Below are 22,593 nucleotides of genomic sequence, written 5' to 3'. Positions count from 1 at the left end.
CCACCGATTCCGAACCAATCATCACTTGTCATCATTCTTCACAAATCTCACCCCTGTGTTCGCCTGACTTTCACATACCCATAGTACTACTGCGTTGTCATGGTCTGCAGCCAGTTCTGTTGCGTTCAAGACCACAGGGGTGGGGAGCCATTTGTCAAGCACAAAGGTTAACCCTTTACAATACAATAGGAGATTGAAGGGTGACCTGATAGAGGTATATAAAATAATGAAGGGCATAGTCAGGATGAAAGCACTCTCTTTTTCCAAGGGAGGGTAGATAAAACAAAATGGCATACTATAGGCTTAAGAGCAGATTTAAGAGGGACATCAGGGGCAGCTTCTACCCAGAAAGTGTGATGTGTATTTGGAATGAGCTGGTTGAGGTGAGCACATTAGCAATATCTGGATGAATACAGGGCTATTGTCTAGAGGTTTAGAGGACTATGGGCCAGATGTGGGCAGATGGGATAGCTTCCTAGGCAGAACAGTCATCATGGACAAGTTTAGTTATAGGACCTGTTTCTATTCTGCATAACTGTGACCCTTTACCCACCCTTCTCATACATTTACTGTCCCAGCTAATGAAAGTAATTTTCCTCTGTGCCTTCATGACAACATCCAGAGATCCTGACACAGGGTCCAATGAATCCGTCAGGTCCAGCTGAAAGGGAGACAATGCTTTGGTTTAATGTTTCAGGTAAAAGAAAACACCCACTGACCCTGTTGTAAGCCAGTTCTAACAAGACACCCTTCCTTTTTCTCTCACTCCTTTTCCAGCCCTGACTTACTTCCTTTCTCTCCAATGATTCTCCTTTCCCAGTCTTCCTTCGCTATTACCTTCCCTCTCCATTTCACTGGGCCCTTCTCCCATTTTCCTTCCCTTTCAATTGGAGGACATTATCCCTTCCCACCATGCGTTTCTTTCTATCCCTTGTATGAGTTGATCGGTCATTCATTTTAAATCTTCCCCAAGAATTTAGTTTCCATTTCATTTAAATCCCTATTTGTTCTTTAGTCTAAGATAATTACCAAAAACTACAGCAGTGAAATAGAGCAATTGTTTTACACAGCACTAAGTGAAAGGGTCACCATATAGCTTTCAGATTTTGGATTTTCAGGAAAGGAGAGACAAGCAATGTAATTGCAAAGCCTGTTGCTATTGGATACCAGTCAATAGTGGAGACAGATTCAGTGCTAACTATCAAGGTGCTGGTGGACGACACAGTAAAGTGTTTATCAGAGCTGCTGCCTCAAAGTTCTGGCATTCCCAGAACAGGCCTAACGTCTGATGCTGCCTGGGTGGAGTCTGCACGCTTAATTTAAGGCTTCATGGCCTCCAGTGACCCCAGCTTCTTTCCCACATCCCAAAGATGCATGAGGCTTGTAGGTTAGATGGCCTCTGTATATTATAGAAAGTGCAGGAGGCAAGATAGAAGCTTCAAGAGGACTTGGTGTGAATGTACGAGAGAACAGATTGTCAGGAAATAAAACTAGTGAGAATGGGACTGGTAGGCTTGCCCTGGTGAGGGTCAGCTTACAGTTGGTGGAACAAACGGCCATTTTCTGAGTTGTAGGAGGTAAATAAAAGTGGTCTAAAAAAAAATAATTTAAAAGAGGGATTGTTTGGTCCTGTGGTGGAAGGACAGTGTTGTTTCAACGTGAAAACATTGGCGGCATCATCAGAATTCCCCCCTACTCTGATATTAGATAGCACGATAAATGTGTTGCCATATCTCACTTCATTCATGATGATCATCAAAGCTTCGTCCATGGGAGCAGAATTCTCTTTACTACTAATGGATCAATGACGGCTTTCTTGCCAGGTCCTTGTCCAAATCCTTGTGTGCAATTAAAAGCTGCTTCACCGACTCTAATTTCTCTTTCTCCAAAGAAAAGTTCTCAATAGATGATATTGCCAGAGTATTTACAGTGCCAAAGCAACAATGCATGCTCAGTTGTATAACACTCTTTTATATAAGGTTTGATTGCTGGTGGGGATGGTACAGTGCATTTAAATGCCAGCCCATCACTTTAGTGTTTTCAGGAGAACAAATCAGCATTCAAAGCAAGATTGATTTTAGATGTTGTGTCCATATGGCACCCTGAAAGAGTGAGATTCGTCTTTCCATACAATACCAGCCCATACTATATCAGTCAATAATGTACTCACCATAACACAATCTAACCCTAGCCTGACTGTAACTATAATTCAATCTTACAGTCTCTAATAGGGTTGGTGCAATAGCAATCCATACGTTTGTCTACTCTGTTCCATTTCTATCCATTGTATACCATTTATCAGTCATCCAGTAACAATCATGGTGTCCAAAGAAAACAGTTATTTTCCCCAACACTCATTCCCAGTTAAATATATACAAAAGAACCAATGTATTTGTAGCTCTCCAGATCATATTATTATCTATCATCAGGTATAAAGCCAAGAGGGAGGGTTTGAAGTGTCCATGTTTCTGCTAAATTAGAAAATAATCTAATGACCTGACCAAGTGTGGAGCACAACCAGATCACAGAGTCATAATGTCAGACAGTCAAAAAGGTCCACGCCAACCAAGATGCCCATTTATGCCATTCTCATTTGCCTGCATTTGCCCTATATCCTTCTAAACCTTTTTTTATCTATGTACCTGTCCAAGTACCTTTTAAATATTGTTGATGTACCTGCCTCAAAAGCTTCCTCTGGCAGCTCATTAGATATAGTGACCAAACTATGGGTGAAAAAGTTGCCCCTCGAGTTCAATCTATTAAATCTCTTCCCCCTCGTCTTAAACCTGATGTATGTCTTTAGATTTTTTGACTTCCCAACCTTGGAAAAAAAAGCTGCATTCACCCAATCTATGCTCCTCTGATTTTAAAAAAATCTTTCTGAGAAAGTATCAAGTTGTTCCGGGCCAACGAGCCTGTACCACTCGTGTGATCAATTAACCTACAAACCTCTACATCTTTGGATGTGAGAGGAAACTGGAGCACCCAGAGAAAACCCACACGTCACAGGGAGAACATACAACCTCCTTGCAGACAGCTGCGGAAGCGAACCCAGGTTGTTGGGGCTGTAATAGGTTTACACTAACCATTACGCTACCATGCTGCTCATAACAAACTTTGAGAGGATCATTGCTCATTCTTCTGTACTACAATGAATAAATTCCTGCCTGGCCCAACATCTCTTCATAACTTAGTCCCTCAAGTCCTGAAAATATCCTCATAAACATCTTCACCATGTTATTGAATGGAACTCAAGATGGTTGTTGGCTCAGTCTACAAGTTGTTGTCTTAGGACTCTTGTCCAACATAGCTTGGATGCACTATTTCAGGCCAGGATATCCTGACTGATCAGAATCAGATTTATTACTACCAACTTAAATGGCATGAAATCTGTTGTTTTGGATGGGATGGGTAAGCAATGTGTAACAGATCATTAGTTTATTGTACAGTGGACGGCACTATCACGATAGGTAATCCATTCATTACGCATCCTTCAGATCACCAGTGAAACAGTCTTCATTTGAAGGTAAAATGTGGAAGTTAGGAGAGGAGAGTAGATGTTCATCACAAACAATGCTGAACGCAATGGATGCCAGCTAAGAGTAGCAAGACAGTGTAGTGGTTAGCATGACGCTTTACAGTACCAGCGACCCAGGTTCAATTCCCACCGCTGTCTGTAAGGAGTTTGTATGTTCTCCCCGTGAACACCTGGATTTCCTTCAGGTACTCCAGGTTCCTTTCACAGTCCATAGGTGTACCGTTTGGTAGGTTGTAAATGTAAATGCTCAATGTAAATTGTCCCACAATCGGAGGATTGCTGGGTGGCACAGCTCAATAGGCGAGAAGAGCCTGTTCCTCACTGTATCTCAATAAATACACACATACAAAAATAAATAAATGTCCTGATTTTAGCCTTCCAGTCAAATATCCAGAGTGTCTAATATAAACTGTGCATTAAAAGTCATTGGTGATAGATCTGATTCCTGAATTGCGTCCAGTTAATTGAAATGATCCAGGTTGTATAATTGGTCTCAGCATGGTAAAAGTTAGCAAGTTGTTTTTTCCCTTCTTATTAACTAATAATTTTTAAAATCATGAAGGGCATTGACAAGGTGGGTGGTTACATACTTTTCCCCAGGGTAGTGGAGTTGTAAAACTCGAGCGCATGGGTATAAAATGAGAGGGGAAATGTTTAAGGTGGATCTGAGCAGCAAGTTTTCCCAGATAGTGGGTGGTGGGTGCATGGAACAAGCTGCCAGAGGCAGGTACAAGAACAACATTGAAAAGACATTTGGACAGGTACAGGGATAGAAAAGTTTTGAGAGGTTTAGACTAATGGGACTTACTCAGGTGGGAACCTTGGTCAGCATGCAGGAGGTGAGCTGAAGGACTTATCTCCATGATGAATAATTCTAGGTCTCTAATTCTGGATGGAAGCCAGTGCTCTGGTTGAACAGCCTCTTGAATGGCTATGAAGAATGAAAGTTCTGAGGAGCAATGGAGGTGGTAGACACACTGCCTGATGAGAATGATAAGAGTTAGATATCATCCCTAAAAAGTGTTATGTTTAGGGAGTAGATACAATTGTATTTCAATTTATCGTTTTTAACAGGAGGTAAATAAAATGTTGACATATATTAGAAAAAAAGCATTGCATTACCAAATGAGGGAAGCCATGTGGAAATTAATTCATATGTTGCTGAAGACTAACTTATATTCGGTGTGTATTGGTGTAAACTTTATCACTGCCTAAACAGATTTATAAATGACAAATTGTCTTGAAACCGAGAGGTTGAATGCGACACATAGATTCAGCAGATCAGGAGTGATCAGGGTTAATATGGTATATCCTCCACTTTTGCCAATATCAGCTATGTGCCTTTGGAAAAAAATTGAAATTGGGCTCATTGACTTGAAAAGCTCATCAGCGGGAAGTCGAACTCTACCTCAGTGTTTAGTGGCTTCTGCTCAAAGTACACATGCTAGCGTGCATGTGCTGTAGGCTTGCGTGTGCACTCCCACCTGTGTACAGCATGTCTGTGGGAAAGTCCTTTACAATGAATTTAGAGAATGAGAATTGTCATGAGCGGATGAAATTTATTATCCACCCCTAATGGAGAAGGTCCTGAACATAGAACATTACAGCACAGAAGCAGGCTTTTCAGCCCAATGTGTCTTATCAACCATGACACCAGTCCAGATCATCCACCCACTGTAATCCATCTACTGGTTTGTATCTCCCTATTCCCTTCCTGTTCTTGTGACTGTCTAAAACATAGCCATCATATCTGCGTCCATCATTTCCCCCTGGCAGTGCGTCAATACTCAGCACTCTGCGTGTGAAAAGCTTGCTTCACAATTCCCCTTTGAACTTTCTCCTTCTCACTTTAAACTTATGCTTCCTCACATTTGACATTTTCGCCTTGGGAATAAAAAGCGGCTACAGTTCTTATGGTGAAGGTGCTCACACCACATTGTTGAGTAGGAAGTCTTGGATTTAGACTCAGTGATTAAGAAGGAATGACCATAAATTCCAAGTCAAGGCAATGTGCAATTTAGAGAGGAACTTCAGACAATGAAACTCCTACCTGCCTGCTATCATTTTCCATCCTCGCAGAGATCCTGGGTTAGGGAAGTACTGATGGGTTATTGTGTAAACAACTCACATTGCAGTCACAGTGGTAGAGGGAATGAGAGATTAGGGTGATGAATGGAATGCCCATCAAATAAGCTGCTTTACGTGGCAAACAGCCTATGAGTTGTTGGTGCCTTAGTCATCCAGACAAGTGTTTCAAATGAAAGAGAAGATTGATAGCTCATGTTGGCTGCTTGTTTGTAGGGTTGCTCACTAGGTAGAGGTTCGGTCACAAACAATTCATCACCAGTCAAGGTGACATCATCAGTGCGCATTTGAGTGTTGTTTTTGCCGAGTGTTCACGTATATATTGGTCTGACCAGTTATTCTGATGGGTTGGCTGTCACACTGGCTGCAAGTCTCTGCTGGGTCCTGGCCAACCCCATAGCTGATTGATCTCCGCTGGCCTGTACACTTGGTTATCTGTCATTGTAACCACTGGTTCATCAACCCTGATTCTGCAAATGCATAGGTTCATAAATTGTATCCAGTTCAATATGCTTGTTAATCGAATCTTAGCTTCTAAAAATTCCCTTGATTTCTTGTTTTGTGCTTCTGCCATGGTTTTTTAGTTTCCTAGACGAATGTGTCCTTTTTGGTCTTCATGTATTGGGTTGAGTGACAGAGGATCATGTCTTCTTATGGCTAACTGATGTTCATGGATAATTTTCTCCCCATCTGTCCTACATAGTGTTTGGGGCAGTCTCCACATTGGATTTGGTACATTATGTTTGTTCTCTCCATATGGGCTGTTGGAGCTTTGGGTCTCGAAACAAACATCCTGATGGTTGGGCTCGGCTTGTGTGCTGCCTCTATTTGGTATGGTTGGAGAAGTCTTGCCGACATTTTGAAACTATACCTTTTGCATGAAGTGGAAAGTGTTTCAACACACTCCTATCATATACTTGGAGATGATGTAAAGGCTCATCTGGAAGAATTACTTGCTACTGAATACCCACTCTCAGACCTGCTCCTGCAGCTATAGTATTTATGTGACCATTGACTGAAGTATGAAGTATATCCAGGATATTGATATCAATGGTACTGCCCTTGAATATTATAGAGCAATGCCTAGTCTATCTCTCGTTGGTGAAGATATTGCCTGGGTTTGTGAATATTTCTTGATGCTTGTCAGTCCATGCTGGAATGCAATTTAGACCCAGCAGTATATGGACTATTTCATGCTCTGAGGAGATGCAAATGGTATTGAACATCATCTGTGAGCATCTTACTTCTGCAGATGATGAAAGGAAGGTCACCGATGGAGCAGCTGAAGATGGTCGAACACAAGGTACTGTCCTGAGGTTCTTTGGTTATCCCATGGGGTTGGGAAAATGAACCTCCAATAACCGGATGCATCTTCCTCTGAGTGAGGTATGACTCCGGTTGATGCAGTTTATCTCCTTGGTGCTCATTAACTTCAGTTTTAACAGGGGTCATTGAAGCCACACTCAGTCAACCAATAGCTTGTTGGATGTGTCCTGCACTTTCTGAATCGCCAGCTTCTCACATTGACAGATGGGTATCAGTGTTGTAATTATATTGAACCAGTTTGGCTATAGGCTTGGCTTCAGTACTGCAGCCACATTTGGTACATATAAACGAGCGCGTGTTTGAGTGTGTCCGTTAATATGTGTATATGTGTATATATCAACCTGACTGTATGAGCGTGATATGCAATTGAAGGTTTGCATTTGCTCATGAACTGTATGTCTCTGTCCGTGTCCCTTTAAAATGCACCTATGTAGACCTAATTATAATAGATAATAAATGGTCATTGATCAGAAACCTTAACCCTATTACTCTTCCTCCACAGATGCTGCCTGACCTGCTGAATATTTGCAGCATTTTCTGTTTTTATTTCAGATTTCCCACATCAGAAGTATTTAGCATTTGGATATTGGTGTGTGTGTGTGTGTGTGTGTGTGTGTGTGTGTGTGTGTGTGTGTGTGTGTGTGTGTGTGTGTGTGTGTGTGTGTGTGTGTGTGTGTGTGTGTGTGTGTGTGTGTGTGTGTGTGTGTGTGTGTGTGTGTGTGTGTGTGTGTGTGTACGCGCGCGCATATCTGATGGTTGTCAGTGTAAGCCACAGTAATATGATGAAATTCAGGGAAAAACCCGTGAAGGAAATTATTTCCAGGTCCACAGTTGCATACTTGCTGAAAGTGAAATATGGTGTGTCTCAGATTCCAAATGAAGTCAGGTACCAGACCATTTAATTGAAGTGACTGAGAGCTCCTGGGTAGGTGTCTTGCCTTTCATAACCTCTGTTCCATTTTGCAAAGTCATGACATTTTTCCTTTCTTTGATGTTCATTTTCGTTCAGTGCATCCATTGTGCCATTCCTGCAGCCACTCATGTAATCATCATTCCATTCTTCCCACCAGAGCCAGACAGGACACAGCCCTCCACCTGCGTACACTCCCATGACAGGAGTAAGTATTGAACGTCCTTTACTGGATAAACTCAAGTCATTAAGAAATGTGTGAAGAATCCAGTCAGAATCAGTAAAAGTTACTTGCTTTGTCACTTGTAAGAATCAGTGCGTGAGCCTCATTGCACTGGGATGCCGTTCTCCGGCAATGCATGGAGGTGTCCACTCTGCCCAGCCCACCGTGTAAGGTGCAGTGTGGAGGCAAAGCAACTTACAGTAAGGTGAGTGGGAAAAAGGGGTCATGACTTAGCACACCCTCCAGCAACCAGTGGAGATTGGGACTGCTGGAGGATTCTGAAGAAGTCCTCCGACTCTGGAATATTGCCCAGTTCATGGACAAGGTGATGGAGGAGGAGTATGGAACTGAGAGAAAGTAATGGTACAGAACAGGGAAGACATATCTGAAGTGAATCTGAATCCAGCAGTTCTCTCAAATTGCTGAGGTGTATGTCATGTACATTCCTGATTGTATGTGTTTAGTTAAACTAATCCTGACGATAAATGGATGTGAACTAATTTGGAAGCTGATAATTGTTCATTTAAAACTTTGTTTCCTTATATGCATAAAGCCTTGATGGAGTGAAACATCTAGAACGCTGAGCGGTACCATTTGTGTCTTAAAGTGTAGTTCAATTAGACAAGGAAATGCAAATGTAGTGGAATAATACCATGCAATTTCCTGCAGTGTAATACTGTACATTGGTGTGAATGCAGCACAGACAAATATAGGGCAGTCAGATCTTATGTTGTAAAATACAGAGCCTTATGACAGAGTCTGATCGGCAACAACCCAGTACAAACAGTGAGGTACAATCCAATATAGTGCAATGTACAAAATAGCAGCAGAAGGAAGCTGTATAATGCACTGCTGCACAAATAGTAATCGAGTACAATGCGAAGATTTAGAGTTCAGAAGGCCCTGTACAATATGGTGGAGTACCACACAACACCGTGCAGTGAAGCAAGTTGAAATCCGGTCCCTGCAGTACTGTGCAGTGAAGTTCAATGCAGTAATTCCAATACTGCAAAGCTTTACATGAATAGCAAAGCAGAACAGATAAGTGTAAGACAGGAGAAGACTGTGCAACGAACTGTGCAAGTGCATTAAAATAAAACAAAGCAAACTGATCTGTGGTGTTTTTGGCCTCCGAGTGTTTGATGAGCCAGTGCTGGGGCATTTAATCTATACAGTTTTGCCCTGGAAGTGTTTGCCGGGACATTTAAATCTAATCTAAAACAGTATGATAGCTTTTGTAGAACAGGCTTCACTTTCCAATTAACCTGATTTGAAGAGTTAATTGAATTGTATTGAATTGGTTTGGATTGAGTTGGACTCAATTTAACCTTTACAGAGCGACTTTGGGTTGATACATTGAAAAACCTTAAAAAGCAAAAGGCATGGCAAATCGCTTTTAAACTTTTTTTTTTCTGTGTGACACCTCCCAAAAATCTTCTCAGGACACTGAAAAAGAGAGACTTAATAATAGAGCTTTGTAACTATATAGAGAAACTATTCAAAGGCAAAGTCCCACAAGAGTTCCCAGACACAAAACAGATGGTGACAGGTCAGTCTGAAAAGGCTGTTTAGAGCAAGCGCGCAGGTTTAATGAATAGCGGCAAAATCGACGAGGTGATGGTAAACCATTATAAATCACTAGTTGTGTCTCAACTGCAGTATTGTTACCAGTCCTGGGAACGGCAAAGAGGAAAGCTGAAAAGTCTTTGGAAAAGGTTCAGAAGAGATTTGCCAGGATGAAGGAATGCAATTCTTTGAAGAGACTATATGAATTTGTGTTGTTATACTTAGATCAGAGAAAAGATTAGACCAGAGATCATTAAAATTACAAGGGGAGTCGGGAATTGTAGATTAGCCCGTAGTGTGTACCCATAAAGAGACGGAAGGTAATGGGAAAATGCCAAGAGAGAGGTGAAGACTTTCTCTTCCAGTGAATTGTTACGAGCTGCCATGATAATGCTTTAAAGTGTGGTGGAGGTATATTCAGTAATAACATCCGAAAATGAGAGAGCTATAAATAAAAATAAACTCCAAACAGGGTGATAGAGGCAAAGGAGGAGGATGGAAATAATTGGACCACTTGTTCAAAGAGAAGAAAAACAAAGATTCTGGAGGTCTGAAATAAAAGCAGAAAGTGCTAAATATCCACAACATTTTTTGTTTTTTAAAATCTTAGCTTTCTTAAGAAACCTGCCACAACCACATTAGGCCACATAATCACATCTGTGCTACTTGACTCCACCATTCTTCAATCTTTACTGGGAATGCTTGAACGAAACAATTGGTTATTTACACAGGAAGAACGCTGCAAGGGAAAGTGATGGTATAACATGTGCATTGAAAGAAAGCATTAAGTAATATGGAGGATGTTGAGGAGAATATGCTACAGTCACCTTACAACAATAAATTGTCTTTGTATAACAGGTGTAACAGCCTTAAGGCACTTCGTAGGAGTATATGATCAAATATGACACAACTATAGATCAGGACAGATGAAAGATTACAAGGAGCTAGTTTACCGAGGGAAAGAGAGGGGGATGATAGAAAGATAGAGGGATAGAGAGATAGAGAAAGATAAAGAGGGAGAGGGAGGGTCTAAAGATGGGAACTTGAAAACGTGTGCTCTAAGTAGCTGAAATCAAAGCCATTTGAAACACTGTTCAATGAGTAGAGCTTGGTGGGCGTGGGACAGACCAAACTACAATGTAATGAGGTTGAAGCAAGTGTCAGGTAATCACTATGTCCACCAAAGGAAAGTATAACCACTTACCCTTGATACTCAATGGCATTGCCATCTCTAAAACCTACACACTCAATATATTTAGGGCTCAGAATTGACTGGAAGCTCAACTGGCCAGCCACATAAATACCATGGCTTTAAGAGCAGGTATCCTATGAAAGGAGATTCACCCCCTGACATGCCATACCTATTTACGATCTTACAATTCTGAAGTCAGGAAGGGGATACAATACTGTCTGCTTGTCTAGATGAGTGTAGCACCAACAACTGTCAAGAAGTTCAACACCATCCAAGCCAGTGTAGCCAACTTGACTGGTTCCCCAATGGCCTTCCTAAATGTCTATTCCCTCCAGCACCAGTCCACAGTGGCTGCAGTGTGCACCATCTGCATAAAACACTGTTATTGCACATCCAGGCAGTCCTGCCCTCTGCACCCTCACTTACCACCGTACCTTGAAGGATTCCAACATGGAGCTCTGGGAAGGGGGGGGGGGGGATGCTGTATTTGGAAGGAAACAGTATTTTCAGGGCCTTAAGTGCTGCCAATGCGCAGCATTCTCCATTGAAAAATTGGAGGACAGCACTTAAGGAGAGGAAACCACTGGCAAGGTCAGCAGACCTGAGGATCAGGAAAGGATATTAGGATTTGGATGGAGGGAGAAAGAGGATGAACTCACTGATGGGATAATTTTGGAAATCATGAGGAAAGGCAGGAGGGAAACTGGCAGAAGTTGTGGGCAGGCATAAGTTTGGGAGAAAGCATGGTCCAGTGAACTGGGGAAGGTGGGAAGGGGCATGTATATGGCTGTGTAATCTGTCTCAGTTGTAATGGCAACTGGTTGATAGGCTCCATGCACTTGGTGTTAATGGACGAGAAAGGCAGGAGGAAGATGGCAAGGAATCTGAAGGCTAAGGATCCAGTTACAGAGGGCAGCAGTGACTCCCAGGGTCCGGAGTTTGGTGATGAGTTTGCTTGGAATTATAGAATTGCAGAAGGCCCAGTGACACTCACATCTACTGTGATGAAGTGCATTGAGAGGTTGAGCATGGCTAGAATCAACTCCTGCCTAAGCAAGGACCTGGACCCACTGCAACTCGCCTATCACCACAATAGGTCTACAGTGGATGCAATCTCACTGGCTCTCCACTCAGCCTTGGATCACCTGAATGATAGTAATACTTATGTCAGGATCCTGTCCATTGACTACAGTTCAGCATTCAACATAATCATGCCCTCAGTTATAAGCATGAAGCTCCAAAACCTGGCCTTTTGCAACTGGATCTTTGGCTTCCTTATCAGGAGACCTCAGTCTGTGCAGGTTGGAAATAACGTCTCCTCCTCACCGATAATCAACACTGGTGCACCTCAAGGATGCATGCTTAGCCCACTGTTCTATTCTCTCTACACCCACATCTGTGTGGCTAGACACAGCTCAAATGCCACCTATAAATTTACCAAAGACACAACTATTGTTGGCAGAATGTCAGATGGTGACGAGGAGGTGTACAGGAACGAGATACATCAGCCAGTTGAGTGGTGTCATAGTAATAACCTTGCACTCAGCATCGGTAATCAAAGAAATTGATTGTGGACTTCAAGGAAGGTAAGTTGAAGGAACATACACCAGTCCTCATTGAGGGCTCAGCAGTGGAAAGGGTGAGCAGTTTCAGTTCCTGGGTGTTAACATCTCTGAGGATCTATCCTCATATTGATGCAATTATAAAGAAGGCAAGACAGTGGCTGTATTTCATTAGGAGTTTGAGGAGAATTGGTATGTCACCTAAAGACACTTGCAAAAGTACCGTGGAGAGCATTCTAACTGGTTGCATCACCATCTGGTATGGAGGGGCCACTGCACAGGGTCAGAAAAATCTATAGAAGGTTGAAACTCAGACGTGGGAACCAGTCTCCCTAGTATCCAGGACACCTTCAAAATGTGATGCCTCAAAAAGGTGACACCCATCATTAAGGACCTCCATCACCCAGGACATCCCCTCTTCTCATTGCTATCATCAAGGAGGAGGTACAGGAGCCTGAAGAAACCCACACTCCGTTTTTCATTATTTATTGATATTTATAGTTTTTAGTTATATGTATGGCAATGTACTGCTGTCACAAAACAACAAATTTCACAGCATATGCTAGTGATATTAAACCTGACTCTGATTCTGAGGCGCAGTTAGTAAATAATGACCAGATTGTGCAAATGCTGGGAACTCTCCCAGAGCAACACACACAGAGTGCTGGAGGAACTCAGCAGGTCAGGCGGCATCAATGGAAATGAATAAACAGTTGACATGTCAGGCTGAGACCTTTTTTCAGGGCTGGAAAGAAAAGGGGAAGATGACAGAATAAGAAGGTGGGGAGCAATGAGGGAGGACTAGCTAGAAGGTGATAGGTGAAGCCAGGTGAGTGGAGAAGGAGTCTGATAGGAGAGGAGAGTGGACCATGGGAGTAAGGGAAGAAGGAGGGGCACCAGGGGGAGATCAGCAGGTGAAGAAAAGAGAAAGAGGCCAGTTTTCGGAATAAAAGAAGAGGGAAAGGGGAGGGAGTTTTTTTAACTAGAAGGAGAAATTGATCTCCGTGCCATCAGGTTGGAGGCTACCCGCACAGAATATGAGGTGTTTATCCTCCACCCTGAGAGTGATCACATGGTAGCAAAAAAGCAGGTCATAAACCTACATGTCTGAATGGGAATGGGGGTAAGAATTCAAATGGTTGGCCACCAGGGAATTCTGCTTTTTGAGGCTGTGCACAATAAAGCAGTCTCCCAATTCACGGCAGGTTTCACCAACGTAGAAAAGGCTGCACCAGGAACACAGGAAACAGTAGATGACCCCTATAACATCAAAGAAATGTTGCCTGACCTGAATGGAGGTATTGGAAGAAGTAAATGGGCAGGTGTGGCATTTTGGCCACTTGCAGAGATATGTGCCAGGAGGGAGGTTAGTGGGGAGGGACGAATGATCAAGGAAATCACGGAGGAAGCAAGCCCTGCGGAAAGCAGAGAGTAGGGAGGAGATAAAGATGTGTTTGATGGACAGATCCCTTTAAAGATGGAGGAAATTGAGGAGAATGCTGTGCTGAGTGTGGAGGCTCATGAGGTGATAGATGAGGGCCAGGAACTCTATCCCCTGTTAAGGGGGTGGAAGATAGGATGAGCACAGATGTACGGGAAGTGGAGGAGACACGGGTGAGAGCAGCATCAGTGCTGGAGAAAGGGAAACCTCATGCCTTTGAAGTAAGAGGACATCTCTGATGTCCTGGAAAAGAAAACCTCATCCTGGGAACAGATGTGGCCGAGACAATGGAACTGAGAAAATTGAATAGGATTTTTACGGGAGAAAACAGGCCGATAAACAATATTATTTACAGGACAGTGTGTCTTTACTGTCCAGATGCTCTCATGCATCTATAAATGTAAATTTTATATGTACGCATTAAGGGTGGCACAGTAGAGGTTAACCTAACCCTATTCCTGTGCACGCCTTACCATGTTTACCATGTTGTGTCTCTAAATGATTCTGTAGTCTGATCGTGGAATAGTGAGCTGGCTCAGCAGATGACAGCATCCCCAAGAGCACTCTGATCTACAGCCAGTTGTCCCACCAGGAGCACTCAAATCTGCCTCCATGGAACTAAGTCAGTGGGAAGCTAGTGACGTATGGGAGGGGGCGATGTTGGTGGGCAAAGGGAAAGGCTGACAATCCAGCAGAAGATAGACCAGCAAAACAAATCATTGTTACCCTTGGGCCACAATGGCTTAACGGTTCTTAAATAAAGTAAAATATTTAAACCATCAGTGTATTTAATTGGGTAGTTTTAAGTCAGCAAATGAATAGATTGGTCATTTCACTGGATGCAATTACTTCCAACCGGCTCTACATCATTTTGTAATGGATGCAGTAACATGCTTTATGGTGGGACAGAGCCGATTAAAGAAGGCGGCTTCCTGTAAAAGATGCTGGAGTACTCACAGTCAGATGGATTGTTGTGCATGTACTTGACTTCATTCTCCATAGATGAGCTTTCAGTAGACTGCAGCTTTCAGCAATACCAGCTGTTAATGATTCTGCTCTCCATTAAATCCTCCCCTAAAGCCTTTATTCTAGTCCACATTTCTACACAATTTTCATTAAAACAAAGTTAGTTTGATTTAACATTGTTTGAGAGACCCTTGGGGTATTATTTTGCACTGAAACTTGCTTGAGGAAGTCACCAAGTGCTGCAATGTGATTTTTAAGAAGTTAATTTCATATCCCAATGTTAACGACAGTATCTGAAGAACTGGGTAATAATAGTGTTCCTATGTTTGTGTGTGGCCATGGGGGAGTGTTGTCATTGGATGCTAGAGATTCTATAAGGGTCCGTGCGACGTTAGAGCGATGTCAGTGGAAGGACAGTGGAAGATTGTTGTGTAAGGAGAGTGACAGGCAGAGTTTTTGACTGTTACAAGGACAGGCATGAAGGAATAATATAGTGGGCAACAGTTTGTGAGGACTCAAGTCAGCAGATCGAATGAATAGTGAAATTCATAAGGTGACTCTTACTCATGAAGAGCAGTGACACTTATTTAGTGCTACAACCTCACAGCAACAGGGCTCCTTATCCTGTCCCAGTCTCTGATGACTCCTGTATGGGTTTGACCATTCTCTGTCATTTGGACCGGTAAAATCATAGGATGCTGCAAAAGATCCCACAATCTGTTGGAAGTGAATCAAAGGTAGGTTGAAAGGCATGTGTGAGAGAATAGACTCACAAAGAAATTGGGAGCACACAAGTGGGATTTCTAGGATTGCTCTGCTGGGAGCCAGCATGGTAGAGTAATGTTTAGCACAGTGCTTTGCAGCAGCCAGCTGTAAGATTGGGGTTCAACTCCTGTCACCAGCAGTAAGGAGTTTGTATGGTCTCCCCTCGACAGCTTGGGTTTCCTCCAGGTGCTCTGGTTTCTTCCCACATTCCAAAAACACGTACAGGTTAGGGTGAGTGAGTTGTGGGCATGCTATGTTGGTAGCTTAGTGACAGTGTGTAGGCTGCCCAGCACAATCCCTGCTGATTTGATCTGATGCAAATAACACAATTCACTGAATGGTTCAATGTACACGCAACAAAAAAAGCTCATCTTTATATTTCAAAAGGCCTCCTTCAGAATTGACGTAAGGACAGGGCAGTGATCATAAAAAACTGATTGGGCTGGGGTTGATTACACAGCAGAATGAATGCAGGGTTGAAGAGTTTGACGTTGAGATGGCAGAACAATGGAGTGGTTTTGCAATGATGTTATCTAACTGGGCATTGAGATGAGCTGGCTCTGCAGAGTACAGGGGGCATTTAGACCAGTGTATAACTTGGACTGTACGTTGCCTGAGCAAAGTGTGCAATGGGTGAGCAGTGGGGTAATTACACATTAGACAGAGATTACTCTTGGGCTTTGGAATAGTGGAGTAACTAATTGGAGGGTGACTGGATAATGGAGTTATCAGAAAATGGGATGAAATGTCAATGGAATTATTCGAGAATGGGGTGACATGTCAATGGAATTATTGGTGAATGGGATGACATGTCAATGGAGTTATTGGTGAATGGGGTGACATGTCAATGGAATTATTCGAGACTGGGGTGACATGTCAATGGAATTATTGGGGAATAGGGTGACATGTCAATGGGGTTATAGGACAATGGAGTAACATATATCAATAGAGTTATTGGAGGATGGGGTGACATGTCAGTGGAGTTGTTGGACAATCAGGTGACATGTCAATGGAGTTATAAGAGAATAAGATGACATGTCAATGGAGTTATTGAAGAATGGTGTGAGATGTGAATGGATTTGTTAGAGAATGGGTGACATGTCAATGGAATTATTGGAAAATGGGGTGAAATGTCAATGGGGTTATTAGAGAATGGGGTGCCTGCACAGTGGATTAAGTGGGCAGCCAATCATGGCAATAGAATTTGGGCACATTTTCCTTTATTTAGACATATCTTTAGTCAGTTGAAATTAAATATTTTGAAGCATAAAATACTTCTGAACTAAAAGTTAAACAACAGAGGAGGTGAACACAGAATACTCATTATTTTGTTGCAGCTCCTATATTGAATAAATCTATTCCAATGATTCTCTCAGCAGCCTTCTGTAAACGAAAGCAGTTTTACCTGAGTACATGTCGAGTTGTTGTCGCAGTGGGGTGAAGTGCACAGAATTGGCCTGTTTTGTTTTGCGTTTCATAAGTGCTTGTGAAATTAATGTTCAGCCCATCATAATGCTCACTTTTACCTTTGGTGATGATACTGAAAGAACCCTCTGTTTAAATTAACAGTGTTCCCATGTTGCAATTGTCCAGTGCTCCAATTCAGCTTGCAGCGGTCAACACAAAGATGTGCTCACAGAATCACCAAAGGTAAAATAAAAATATTGCTCAATAAAGTAAGCATATTGAAATACTTTCAAATTAGAAATGAGGAGGAATTGTTTGTTTAGAGACTTGAAAGGATCTTTGCAACTGTGTAATTACCTGACCAACATGAATGTGTGCAGTGGGCCTGTTACACACTGTATGATTCAGGAGCAGTTATTACTTTACAACCATCAGGCTCCTGAATGGGCATGGATAACTTCACTCAGCACACCTCCAAACCAATTCCACAACCTACAGAATCACTTGAGATCTCATATTCTCAGTATTATTTATATATTTTTATTTGCACATTGCTTGTTTATCATTTTATGTTTTTCATAAATTCTATTGTACTACTTTATTTTGCTGTAAATTCCCACAAGCAAATGAATCTCCAGATGACATATATGATGACATATACATACTTCGATAATAAATTTACTTTGACTTTGACAATGTGCTAAGTGTGCTATTGATGAGATTCCTTCGAGGACTCTGGAACATGACTCAGCTCCTCAATACGACATGAATATAATACTCCTTGTCATTACTCCAGTGACAGAGCCACCCAGCCAGACATTGTTTGGTGTTATTCCAGTGCCAAACTCAACCAGTCAGGTAGTCAGGCAGTGATGCAGGGCAAAAGGGAAATGTGGAGCAACACCCAAAATGCTGGAGGAAATCATTGGGTCCGGTAGCTTCTGTGAAGAGAAATGGACAGTCAATATTTTGGGTTGAGACTCTTCACCAGGACTGGAAGTATGATACTGTCTGGTATTATTAAAGGACAAACTTACCCAGGCAAGCAGTAAGTTTGTCATTCAAACAATACCAGATTGATAGACATGCCAGATAGTGAATAATATAAAACTGATCATCCCAGAGGGACAATATTAAAAATCTACTCAGGACTGGTCCACTGATTTCTTAGAAAACATTTGTCTGAACCTCCTTAAAAAAATCATCCAGAGGAAGAGTTGTTCTTTGGTGTACAATAGGCACCAAATTTGGTGGTGCCTTTCTAAATCACTGCCAAAGTTGCTTGGCATTATAAGCCATACATTCAGAGTTTGCCTGGCCTCTTCAATCACTCTCTACTTCAGATCTCCACCCACAATGTTTCATTATTTTTCTAGGTGTAGAACCAAAGGTTCTCAGGGTTCATGTGTGGGTGAATTTGAGTATCTCAGTGAGCTGCTCTCCCCCATCATTTCATATCCTGTAATCTCACTCTGGAAAGTTACATATCTGGTGATGGTATCCCTGGGACTGTGTAAAGATTTTACTGCTCAGTATTATATCAGTAAAACTATCCACAAGGTACATTAAATATCTCAAGGCACTGCATCAGACCATCTGATTTTAATCCACTTAATCATGCATGGGATATATAGTTTGCTGGCCTCTGTTATTGAACATTGAACATATAGTATTGAAAAGAAAAGAGTTGGAAGCTGACAACATTGATGGGTCTTGAGTAACACAAAAGTCAGGCCAGGAAGGAAGGCAGATTCTTTCCTCTGAAAGCCTTTAGTAAATCACAAGAGAACTTATCCAAACCTGGCCAGCATCAGAATCACAATCAGGATTATCATCACTGACATATGCCGTGAAGTTTGTTGTTTTGCAGCAACAGTTTCAGAAATCTGATGGCGGAGGGGGAGAACACTGTTCGGAAAACATAGAGTGTGTATCTTCAGGCTCCTGTACCTCCTCCCTGGAGGCAACAATCAGAAGGTGACCTACCATCACTGGTCTTTCTGGTGGCTTCATGGCAGTGGTCTCTAGGTACCATGACCCAGAGGCGATTAGACCATGTGACCACATGTTTGGTCTGACAGATTGGTTTTAAGAGCAGCTTAACGGAGGCAATCATGTTGTAGAGATGGCAGAGTTTTTAGCTTTAGCCTTGTCGCCATTATTAAGTGAAGGGAAAGGCAGACTGCCCTTGGAAGTCCATGTTGTTTGACGTCATCGTTGAAGCAGAAATTGAGGAATTCATGGATAGATTTGAAGGTAATGGTGAGGTTGATATGTGAATGGAGCTGGAGCTCAATTTGGCCATGCGAACAAATTGAGGAGTGGTAGGGGTTGAAGGAGAGTGGTTCATGCCCACCAGACCAGTGATCACTCCAGTTGTGGGTGCTTCACCTGAAGATACAGTGCCATGTACATTGTAATTGAACGGGCTTGTCCGTTCACTCATGTCCCTTGACATTCGGCTGAGTACACAAAATAAAATGGAGCAAAAACAAAACAAGTTTCTGGAGGAACTCAGCATCTTCGGGTGGGGGGGGGGGGGTGGAAATGAATAGCTGATATTTTGGGCCTGTCATCTAGCCTGAAGGAGTGGAAGGGAGATGGCCAGTATATAGAGGTGAGTGGGATTTTAGAAAGGAGCGTCTGCAGGCTTTCGGCATTTTTCTGGAGGCCAATTGAATGGGGTGTGAAAGATGAGGCAGTTCACTGGTCTGTGAGTGAGATTTTAAAAAGAAGCATTCTCGGCTTTTGGAATTTTCTGGAGGACCTATCAAATAGCGATTCATTAATAAGGGCAGATAAAAATAAGGTACGGACAAGCGAGCAGCCTCTGAGGGAGCGGGCCAGTGTTAGAGTGGAGAGGCATTGGCTCATTAGGCTTGGGCGAGGTACGTACCCGGTAAGTTTCTTCTTCTTCTTTCTCCGTCTGTCTGTACATAGTTAGAACAGCAAGGATGGCTCCAGGGGTAGTGTTGTGTTCTTTGTGTGAAATGTGGGGATTCTGCGAGACCTCCAGCCTCCTGGATAACCGCTTCTGCACCAACTGAGCTGTGGAACCTAACAGAAAGTGTCAAGGAACTGGAGACACAGCTCGATCGCATTTGGCTCAAATGCAAAACTGAGGAGGTGATAAATAGGACCTGCACGGAGGTAGTCACCCCAAAGTTGCAGGAGGCAGCTACCTGGGTGACTGTTGGGAGAGGAAAAGGAAATGGGCAGCCAGTGCAGAGTACCCCTGTGGCTACAGCCCTCAATAATAAGTGTAGCACTTTAGATTCTGCTGTGGAGGGGTGGGATGATCTACCAGCTGAGAGCTGCAGTGATCGGGTCTCCGGCACTGAATCTAGCTCTGTAGCTCAGAGGAGAAGCAGTGAGACAAGAACTGCAGCCTGTGATAGGGGATTCCATAGTTAGAATAGACATGAAATTCTGTTGACATGATAGAGGCACCTGAATGGTATGTTGCCTCCTCAGTGCCAGAGTCAGGGATGTCTTGAATGGGGTCCATAGCAGTGTAAATGGGAAGATGAGCTGCCAGAAGTCTTGGTACATATTGACACTGATGACATAAGTAGGAAAAGGGCGGAGGTCCTGAAGGGAGAATTTAGGGACTAGATAGAAAGCTGAAAAGCAGGACCTCCAGGGTAGTAACCTCTGAATTGCTGCGTGTACCACGCACCAGTGAGAGTAAGAATACATTGATTTGGCAGATGAATGCATGGTGCAGGGCAGTGTTTCAGATTCCTGGATCACTGGGATCTCTTCTGGTGAAGGTATGACATGAACAAAAGGGACGGGTTGCACCTGAAACCAAGAGGGACCGATAACCTTGTGGCTAGGTTTGCCAGAAATGTTAGGGAGGGTTTAAACTAATTTGGCAGGGGGACAGGAAACTGAGAAATAGGACTGAGGATGGACAATGTATAGTGAGACTGTGAGGAAGGACAGGCAGTCAGTAAGGCAAAATTTCAGTCTGTGGGATGAGTTGCAGTGTATCGGAAACAGCATCAAAAATGGTGATGAATACAGGACTGAAGTGTTACGTTTGAATGCATGTAGTTTCCAGAATAAGGTAGATGACCTTGTAGAGATTGGCAGGTATAACGTATTGGCATAACTAAGTCATGTCTGAAAGAAGATTAGGGTTGGGAGCTTAACATCCAAGGATACACATTGTATTAAAAGGTGAAGGAGCAGGTAGTGTTGAGGAAACAGGGAGGCTGCAGAACAGATTTGGAGAAAGGACAAAGCAGTGGCAAATGGAATACAGTGTTGTGAAGCGTATGGTCATGCACTTTGGTAGAAGGAATAAATGCATGGAATGTTTTCTGAATGGGCAAAATATTCAAAAATCCAAGGTGCAAAGAAACTTGGGAGTCCTCATGCAGAATTCCCTAAAGGTTTACTTGCAGGTTGAATAGGTGGTGAGAAAGACAAATGCAATGTTAATGTTTATTTCTAGAGGACTACAGTATAAAAACAAAGATGCGATGCTGAGGCTTGACAAGGAGGCACTTAGAGTATGGTGAGCAGTTTTGGGCCCTTTATCTAGGAAAGGATGTGCTGCCATTGGAGGGGTTCAAAGGAGGTTCACAGAAATGATTCTGGGAATGTAAGGATTATCATATAAGGAGTATTTGATGACTCTGGGCCAGTTCTCACTGGAATTTAGAAGAATGAGGAGGTATCTCATTGAAACCTATCAAATGTTGAAAGGCCTCGATTGAGTGGATGTATAGTGGGGAAGTCTAGGACCAGAGGGCCCAACCTCAGAAAAGAGGGAGGTACCTTTAGAAAGGGGATGAGGAGGAATTTCTTTAGTCAGAGGGTGTGAATCTGTGGAATTCACTGCCACGGTGGCTGTGAAGGCAAGGTCATTGGGTGTATTTAAGTTAGAGGTTGCTAGGTTCTTGATAAGTCGGGGCATGAAAGGTTACAGGAAGATGGCAGGAGAATGGGGTTGACAGGGTAATAGATCAGCCATAATGAAATGTTGGAGTATGCTTGATGGGCCGAATGGCCTAATTCTGCTCCCATGTCTTGTGGCCTTATGGATTGGAGGTCAGTTGGCAAGTTCAGAGTCTTGCTTGTGAATTGTAGGGTCGGAACGGTGGGAAGGCATGTTGTAATTTACAAGTGTGAAGGGAACTCGGGTGTCAGGTCGTAAGCACCTACTCAGAGCTGCTGCATTTACATAGTACAGTGGCCGTCCCAGCAATGGGTCAGTCACATGAACTAATCTATCCAGCAACAAGGAGTGACATCAGCAGGTGCACAGAAGACGTGTGAAGTGACATCCATTTTCCACTGTCATACACTTTGCTCCCAAAATCTCCCTTATCAACTCTTGCTGAACAGTAGATCTGACCATTACAAATGTGGTTCAGGCTGCCAGGAACTATTTATAATGCAAAATATATTCTGCGGTACAAAATTCCCACTGAAAATGGAGAGATGCCATTCAAACCTGCTGCAGAACAAGTTAATATAAAGAAGACGGTCTCTTAAGTTAATGCGTCAGATAGCAGTACTGCTGTATTAGAATGCACAGTGAGTGGTGGGTACAACCCAGTCCGTCACAGGCAAAGCCCTCCTCACTACTGAGCACATTT

The 22,593-nt window shown here is 42.8% G+C and overlaps 1 protein-coding gene across 7 annotated transcripts in view; it reads left to right on the top strand.

The window, feature by feature from the left end:
* LOC140728164 (receptor tyrosine-protein kinase erbB-4-like) overlaps nucleotides 1-22,593 on the top strand; it is a 943,636-nt gene that overhangs the window by 898,417 nt on the left and 22,626 nt on the right. For 3 of the 7 annotated variants that reach the window (XM_073046453.1, XM_073046452.1, XM_073046451.1), the window contains 2 exons: nucleotides 8,020-8,067; nucleotides 17,144-17,224. The exons of 2 other annotated variants lie outside the window; for them this stretch is intronic. In XM_073046453.1, coding sequence (XP_072902554.1) covers nucleotides 8,020-8,067; nucleotides 17,144-17,224 — 129 coding nt within the window. The remainder of the gene's footprint in view (nucleotides 1-8,019; nucleotides 8,068-17,143; nucleotides 17,225-22,593) is intronic. 2 more of the 7 variants (XM_073046455.1, XM_073046454.1) reach the window with 1 other exon arrangement.

The sequence above is a fragment of the Hemitrygon akajei genome, chromosome 5 (assembly GCF_048418815.1).
Source record: "Hemitrygon akajei chromosome 5, sHemAka1.3, whole genome shotgun sequence".
Classification (NCBI taxonomy): domain Eukaryota; kingdom Metazoa; phylum Chordata; class Chondrichthyes; order Myliobatiformes; family Dasyatidae; genus Hemitrygon; species Hemitrygon akajei.
This window is presented reverse-complemented; position numbering and strand designations above follow the sequence as displayed.